This window comes from Chinchilla lanigera, unplaced genomic scaffold, assembly GCF_000276665.1.
Source record: "Chinchilla lanigera isolate Chin_1 unplaced genomic scaffold, ChiLan1.0 scaffold00162, whole genome shotgun sequence".
NCBI lineage: Eukaryota > Metazoa > Chordata > Mammalia > Rodentia > Chinchillidae > Chinchilla > Chinchilla lanigera.
The window spans coordinates 337784-346565 of NW_004955563.1; the positions used below are offsets into that span (position 1 = coordinate 337784).

Below are 8782 nucleotides of genomic sequence, written 5' to 3' on the forward strand. Positions count from 1 at the left end.
AATATATAAATATTTACTAAATGTTGGCCGCAAAATGCGAGGTAGAGTTAGTGAAGCTAGGAAGGAGATCTGAGGAAAGGAGGAGAGGGGAGGGACAGGAGGGAGAAGGAGAAATTGATCAAGATTTGATATGCAAATGTCTCCCCGATAAAAAAGGGGATCAAGGGGGAAGAGAGAAGGGAAGAGAACAGGATAGAAAAATGATAGAAGACATGTTACGTATTTGATTCAATTTCCCACAGGAATGGAAACATTCTGTACTATATACATGTACTAAAAAACTAAAAAGATATTTTAAAAAATTTGATGTGTATATGTACCACTTCCCCAAGATGAATATAATCATTATGTTTTGCAAAAATATACCGACAATAAAAATATTTAAAACCTGATTTGCTCTGAGGTATGTTTGTTCCTACCTGAAGTTAGTTGGGAGTAAAAGAATCACTCTTTCTCCCAGAACACACACACACACACACACACACACACACACACACACACAGAAACAAACGTAGTTTAAATGTTTAGTGTTTTTCTCAAAAAGCAAGTCATACAGATCTTTAAAATTATTTCACATAACTTTTGACAGATGAAGAATATATAATAGATATCTGATGCAGGCAATTGATAGCTTAAGGTTCCTCCATGTTAACATATTTCTTCTTGTTTCTGACTTTATTTGCAATAAAATAAGAAACAGGGTTAGGTGTGGAATATGATGATACCAAGTTTTATTGAGTATTTTCTATTTTGCAGGAATTATGCTAACAGACAAGTCAAAGTTACACACTAAGACAGTACCATTAAAAAGACCATCCTGAGACTACTCATGTTAGTGTTGCATAAGATCACACTAAAAATGCACATTCATGGCCCAATCCATGTGCTAAATGCAGACCTCTCAGGGCTGGAACAAAGGAACTGGACCAGAGAAACTTGCAACAAGCTCTCCTGCTGATTCAAATACATGGTCAGGGTTGTGAACCACCAGGTTGATTAGTCTAATCTGCTCATGATAATCCCATTCATCTCATCAGGAGTTAGATTCCAGATGGGCAGCGGTTCTGATTTTGGTCTACGATATGTCAAAGGATGGTTTCTGAATAACTTTATTAAAACAAGACCCAAGGAAAACCAAGTCACCTTCCCCTCTCTTGGTGTCACATCAGAATAAAATGACTGCACTTGATCCAGGCTTTATCTGCTCACCAGGAGGAGCCACAGCACAAGGATATAGCTCACTCGGACATTAATGAACACAGTATGCTCTGCCTGGATGCACCCCTCCTCAGCTCCAATTTATTGAAGATGAGCTTCTTATTTGAGTGGAATCACTTTTGTCATATTTGAAATACAGCATACTCACAGGTGGAATTCAAACATTTAGTCATCGTATTAAATTCTAGAATAGGAAATTTAGAACCAGTTCATGGATGGGAAGCCAAGTGTAGCTGGTAACATTAGTGCTGTACAAACAACACTTTAATTAACCGCGGAGCCCCTCCTTGGCTACTGCCAGCATTTGCTGATGACAATGAACGGGTGCTCTGTTCCCTGGAAAATTACCTCAGCTGAACAGGAACCTGTCAGGAAATCCATTGTCATAGCTCAGGTAATGATTCTTAGGATGTCACAGAGGCTACAAAGCAGGACTTCAGATAAGAAAAATTCTGGGAGACTATATATATATATAAATATTCAGTCCTTTAACAATGATGAAATACATGCTTAGCTCCTTCCTTTGTCTTGTTATCCTGCTGCTACTAACATTCTCTTGAGAAGCAACCTCCTCCTCAGCCACTACCACAGGAATCATTTGTTCAGGTTGTATTTCTATGCAAACTGACCAAGAAATCAAGTTCAGAAATGTAACAAATTTTTGCAAATATCTGTACTATATAATACCAGTGACAATTTTTAAATCTAAGTTGAAACACTCTTCTCATAAGGAATTAGTGGTAGAAGGGTCTACCATTTTGGTTCATCTTCTCTCCCTGTTCTTTGATTCTTTCTAGAAGTCTAAGTCCAAAGCAGATGACACAGTTGCAAAAAGTGAGGTGTCCTGATGAACTTCTTCAAGGCTTCTTTCATGTCTCTGTTCCTCAAACTGTAAATAAAAGGGTTCATCATTGGAGGAACCACTGTATACATCACTGATGCAACTGCCGTCTTCCTGGATGAGTCAGTCACTGCAGAGCTGATGTACACCCCAAAAGCTGTCCCATAGAACAGAGAAACAATGGAAAGATGAGACCCACAGGTAGAAAAAGCTTTGTACTTTCCCTCAGTTGATGGCATTCTCAGAACAGAAGAAGCAATTTTAATGTAAGAGATAATGATCCCAAGGAGAGGAACACCACCCAATATGCTAGTCACTGTGTATACCAAGATGTTGTTGAGGAGGGTATCAGAACAAGCAAGCTTGATGACCTGGTCCAGTTCACAGAAGAAGTGAGGTATTTCTAGGTCTGCACAGAAGGACAGACGGAGTACCATCAGGCAGTGCAGCAGAGCATCTACAGTGCTAATTAACAATGAGAATAGAGTCACCAGAACACACAGGAGGGAGTTCATGATGACTGTGTACCAAAGTGGATTGCAGATGGCTATGAAACGGTCATAGGCCATCGCTGCAAGTAGAAAGTTTTCCAACCCTGCAAAAACCAGGACAAAGTAGACCTGGGTGAGGCAGCCTATGTAGCTGATGGTTCTGCTCTGTCTCTCGATGTTCACCAGCATCTTGGGGACCGTGCTGGTGCTGAAACAGATGTCAGTGAAGGACAGGTTGGAGAGGAAGAAGTACATGGGGGTGTGGAGGTGGGAGTCAGAGCTGATCGCCAGGATGATGAGCAGGTTCCCCAGCACCGTGAGCAGGTACATGGTCAGGAACAGCCCAAAGATGAGGGGCTGCAGGTGGGGGTCTTCTGAGAGTCCCAGAAGTAAGAATTCTGCTATCCCTGTTTGGTTTTTTGATTTCATATTTTTGAGGAGACTGATCAGAAAGAAACAAGTAATGGGAGAGAGATTAGATTCCTTACTTCAGAAAATTCTTACAGGTATATGTTACAGCGCAGCAAATATTACTCTTTCCCTCTGTCCTCCGTTCACCTCTCCCTCCTCACCTTCATTTCTTTCTGCCCTCTACTTTCCTATGCTATCTTATTAACCAAATTTTACTTGCCAAAAAGCTACTCTTTTCCTATATTGCAACAAGCAGGACTCACATAAAGAGAAAAATATGGCTTTTTCCTTGAAAAGTCTCCCAACCTTAAATCAGCAGGAAAACCAAACACAAACAATGTTAAATCTAAATGGACAATATCAGCTTCAATCAAGAATACAGCTGAGACAGAATTGCTCTAGTGCTTACTCTGTAAATGAAAAGTGGCTTGGACCTGTGTACAGAAACCTCAGTTTCCTAAACAGTACAGTAGAGAAAATGTTACAACAACATTCTCTATTCTGAGAATGTAGCAAGAATAAGAAATAAGAAGACAGGGGGTTGGGGATTTAGCTCAGTGGCAAAGTGCCTGCCTGGCAAGTGCAAGGTTGTGAGTTCAATTCCTGGTACCAGAAGAAAAAAAAACAACAAAGAAATAAGAGGGCAAAATATTTTAGACACTTCATATTAAGCATGATATGTCTGTTGTAATTTTTTGCTGCTATGGAGATGATCGTGCTACTAAGCATGGTTGATAATGGATGGGAAGTGATGACTGGGAGAAAATGTAAAAAGATGAAAGAATAATACAACAACCTAAAAACTCCTTGCTCAGGAAATTGCACATTAGAGGGGAGGACTGATGCACTGAAAGTCTCACTGAGAATCTTGCCTATAGAGAGAAGCGGGAGAAATGCACAAATCAATGATCTCCATGATAAATTCTCACATACATACAACACAATGTCTAGCAACTAGAATAAAAAAACATACATGTGACAGCACACATAAGAGAAATGTAGGAGAAAAAAGTAATTTGCCTGGAATGGAAATGATAAAATTTAAATAAATTTTAAAACACCACCGATATTAATTCTTAATTTCTTATACTTCAAATATTAAAAAAACACTTCAAAGGCATTATAGACCTGGGTATACATGCTGCGTCATTAAAGTGTATTGTCATTTTTACATTAGATATAAATACTACATTTTTACTTGTATATATTCTCAATCATATGAGGACTCTATTTTCTCTTCCCAAGGGAACCATTGACTACACTGAACTTGGTAATGATTATTCCTCTGCAGTTTCACTCCACTGAATTTTTCTTCCTGGAAGCCATGTTCTGGCTTGCTTTCTTTTTAAAAAATTAATACAAATTAATTTTATACATTAATGGAGTTCAGTGCAATATTTCCATATCTCCATACATTGTGCACTGGTCAAATCCAGCGCCTGTCTTCTATCCTCCCCTCTACATCCTTCCCAGTGTCTACTATTCACCTGTCTACTTTCAAGCTGACTTTTTATGGATTCCACCTATGAGACAGACCATCTCCTTCTTTGAAGTATTGAAACATTATATGGTATATGTAGCATTTTCCCATTGGCCGGTCAAAAGTAATACATTAAATTAGTTTTTAGTTTTTGTATTTTTGTCTGCTTTGTTAATTTTAATGATGTTACCAAATTCTAATATCTAGTTTCATTGCCCTATATATACATATGTTGCATATGTGCACATATATATTTGCACATCACATATATATTTATAGACAAGTTCATATACTCACATGTGACACCGTACAATGGATAAAACTTTACAATAACACCTGAATAAAATTAACTTCAGTATTGTCTTTGCAAAAAGAGGAGGATGGAGTGGAGCATAAATGCTAAGTTTATGGATACATGGGGTTTTTTTGAAACATGGATTTATTAATATGTAGATTTTTGTTATTTTAAGAGAGACACTCTGCTTGCCAAATGTCAGCACTGGCTAATTTTAGATGCAAGGATAAGGGTTTATTTGTTCTCCCTTTATGTGCTATTCTGACTGTTCAGCGTTCAGTATGTCATAGATTAACATGAAGCCTAGTGTGTAGTCTTGGGATCTGCCATACACTCCCCGCTGCTTTCTTGTGGAATATTCAAGAGCAGGAAAACGTATAAGTTAAGGATCTGCTCTACAATGAGACACAGAAGGGAACAGTAAGAAGAGCTAGACAAATACCTTTGAACCTTGCCAAATAAAGGACAGAGAATTACAGAACATCCTTCAAGGTGAGCACTGGAATATTGCTGTTGGAGTGGGAAGCATTCCTGGACCCCCAGGTCAGAGTTAGACACAAGCAGAATGCAAACCGCTTCAATATTTGTGCCTAAGACAAGCAAGCATCTGAAGATGATAATTAGATGCCGCACAACCGATTGAGCTCTGCTCATGTTCCCCGCATCCTTATCTCCCAGCACCAGCATAGACTGATGGATAAGTACCTGTAACTACTGACAAAACGGCAACCCTCAGACTTCAGGTTAGCTGGGCGCCAACACTAAGGAAGGACATTCAGATCTTGGCTGGCTGAGATGGAGATAAACGGAAGCTCTGCTCTCAGAGAAATCTGAAAGATAGAGAAGCCCCTGGCTGCAGTGGAGAAATGGTGCTCACTGAGCCCAGGAGTGGTGTGCTGCCTGCAGACCTGGGCAAGGCTGTCACGGCACGGCTCCAGGTAGACTATGTGCAGTCTCTGTGGCCCTCAGGCTTCATTATCCAAAGCTTCTCATTAATCAAAAATTTTTAATCTCATGTGATTACAGGGCAGTGCAAAGCCTTAGGGAGCAAGCCTGAGAGATGCAGATCTTGGCTTTGGTTGAAGCTCTAACCTGGAGAGGTCAACGGCAGGCCACCTTCTTCCTCCACTTTTTCATTTTGGGTCACAATCTTCTCAAGTACCTTGTACTCCTCAAAGCATCTTGGTTCTGTGGCTGGCTTCTACTTTTCTTTAACGCTATCCTAATAATAAGTAAGAATAATCGAAACCATGTTTAATTTTGCAGGTATAGATTTTTATATCACTAAATATATACTGTATTCCCTCTCTAAATATATGTGATAATATAATCCATGTTTGTTAAAAATAAAAACTCAGATATCTGACTATGGATATTTCATGGAACCTTGAGTCTGTTTGTGAATATTACATGCTACATTATATATCATGTAATGTGTATGATATATATTGCCTTTCACTTATGCATGCCATAATAAATTTACTAATATAGGGTGCATAATTGTAGGTAAAAGAGAAATTTTATTTTTTATTTTCAAAACTTTCTTAAGTTGTAATTAGCAAACAATAACCATATATTAAAACTGTTCAAACTCATATATTTTTGCCTACGTATGTAGGTAAATATATGTGTACATGCTCACATCTTAGTATTTTTCCTTGCATTACCAAAATGTGTATTTGTGTAGACAAAGACTTGTATATAGATATGAATCTTGATATTTAGCCATATGTGTGTGTGGGTGTGTATATAAATATATATAGAGAGAGAAAAGTTCATCACCAAAACTTCTAATGGCATATGTAATACCTGTAAAATTTTTTACATCTCCTTTGTAACTTTGTACATTTATTGAGCATATTTTTGTCAGTCCATTATAGTTTATTGATGAGTAGTTTCCCATTGTTTGAACATTCCATGCTTTGCTTTTCCACTGCACTGTGGAGAGACAATGGAATTTTTTCAGTTTTGCTTATTAACAATATAACTGCGGTGGACATTGTGTACAAATACATTCTGTATTTATTTCTCTTGAGTAAATGGTGTCAGAGAAGGGAATGATGTAGGTATGTCACAACCTGATTCAGAAATGCTTATATCATTTTCCAATACAGTTTTTCTATTAAATATGATCAGCAGAATTATATGACAATTCTAATGCTTCCACCTTCTTTCATCCTTCTGATTTTTTTTACTCATTGTAATTATAACCTTTCTAGAAGTGCACATTCATGGTCATTGTACTTTAGCTTCCATTTCCTAAGTGACAAATGAGGTTAAGCACTTTTTCAGGTGTTTATATGCTGCCTGTATTTCTTGAAGTGACTGCTCAAATATTTGCTGTGTTAAAATTTTTGCCATTAATAACATATTTATGACTACAGTGTGATGCTTTCATTCATGTAGCTATTGTGCAGTTCTCAAAACAAGATAAATAATATCTGCATCATTTTAAACATTTATAATTTCTTTGCAGTAGTGAAATTCCCTGTTATAAAAGTGTCAGACCTAGAGGACAAGGCTAGTGCCGGTGACCACCTACTTATGGATACCTGACATTGAAAAACAACAACAGTGCATGGGAAATGGACCCAACAGTTGCTAGATGACACAAAGAAGACTAAATTATGATTAACTGCAATTAAAAGGAAATTCAAAGATAGTACAAATGGAATACAAGTATGTTTATAAATATTATAGAGTATTTTCAAATATGGGGAAAGAATTCAACATACAGATGAGTGAGACATATAGGACCATGAAGAGCCATGATCAGAAAAGACCTACCCCATAACACATCACAGTTAAATTTCAGATCTTCAGAATAAGGAAAGAATTTGAAAAACTGCTAAAGAAAAACAACAAATCACTGATAAAGGAAAACTATTAGAATTACTGAAGATTTCTCAATACAACCCTTAAGGGCAAGGAAAGCATGGAGAGAAGTCCTTCAAGTGTTAGAAGAAATTAACCTTTAATCCACATTAATCTGTTCTGCAAGACTATATTTAAAAATTGATGGAGAAATAGTAAGATGCTTTCATAGCAAAGAGCACCTTAAGAAATTCCTGACTACAAAACCAATACTACAAAAGTGCTCAGCAGTATCCTAGACAGAGACAATGAACACATTAACACCAGAAGGCCTACTGGAATGAATAGAGCAAGCTAAGTGAGCAGTTAAGCAAAAGGGGAAAATAAAAGAATCAAAAACAGAAAAAAAAAATACAATGACAGGAATCAGTCAATACCTACCAGTACATACAGTAACACTGTGTTCTGAACTCCCCAATCAAAAGACACAAATTGGAACACTACATCAAGGAACAAAACTCTATGGTATTCTACACACATGAAACACATTTAGTAGTAAAGAATATATAGATTAAAAATCAAGGTATGGAAAACAATTTTTTTATGCAACAAGAGGCTGAAAGCAAGTAGGAGTAGCTATCCAGTAGATTTCAAGCCAGAACTGTTCAGAAGAGTCAGAGGAGGTGAATGGGAACAATCCAATGGGAAGAGATAACAATGGTAAATGCAAATGCACCAAACACTGACACTTCCAACTCTGTAAAGCGAATGTCATGGAGCATAAAACATCAGATAAACATCAGCACAATAGTAATAAGGGATCTTAATAAGCTATCATCAAAAATGGAAAGACCAACCTTATACATATCAACAAAGAAATATCAGAGTTGACACACACCTTAGAACAAATGGACTTAACTGACATCTATAGAGTATTCAACCCAACAATAACAGAACACACATTCCTCTCAAGAGCACACAGAACTTTCTCCAAAATAGAACACATAAAATCCCCAAAAGCTTCCTTAAATGAAAATGATCAAAATAACTCCATGATTGTTTTTATCATAAAGCAATAAAAATAAAAACCACTGAAAAAGAGAAACTACAAAAATTATGAATGAGTTAGCATACCAGAGGCAATCCTGGGCAACAAAGTCAAGTCACAAGAAATCACAATCCCTGATTTAGAATTACACTACAAAGCTACTGTGACAAACTCATCATGGTAC

The 8782-nt window shown here is 37.2% G+C and overlaps 1 protein-coding gene across 1 annotated transcript; it reads right to left on the minus strand.

Annotated features, from left to right (window-relative positions):
* Positions 1 to 2019: 2019 nt before the first annotated feature.
* LOC106147457 (putative gustatory receptor clone PTE03) lies at positions 2020 to 2979 on the minus strand. Its single transcript, XM_013509131.1, has one exon. It carries the CDS (start codon positions 2977 to 2979, stop codon positions 2020 to 2022), a length of 960 nt encoding a protein of 319 aa, XP_013364585.1.
* Between the last annotated feature and the right edge of the window lie 5803 nt (positions 2980 to 8782).

Coding starts and splice junctions, on each gene's coding strand:
- LOC106147457 (XM_013509131.1), bottom strand. CDS start 2,979: ATGAAATCAAAAAACCAAACAGGGATAGCAGAATTCTTACTTCTGGGA.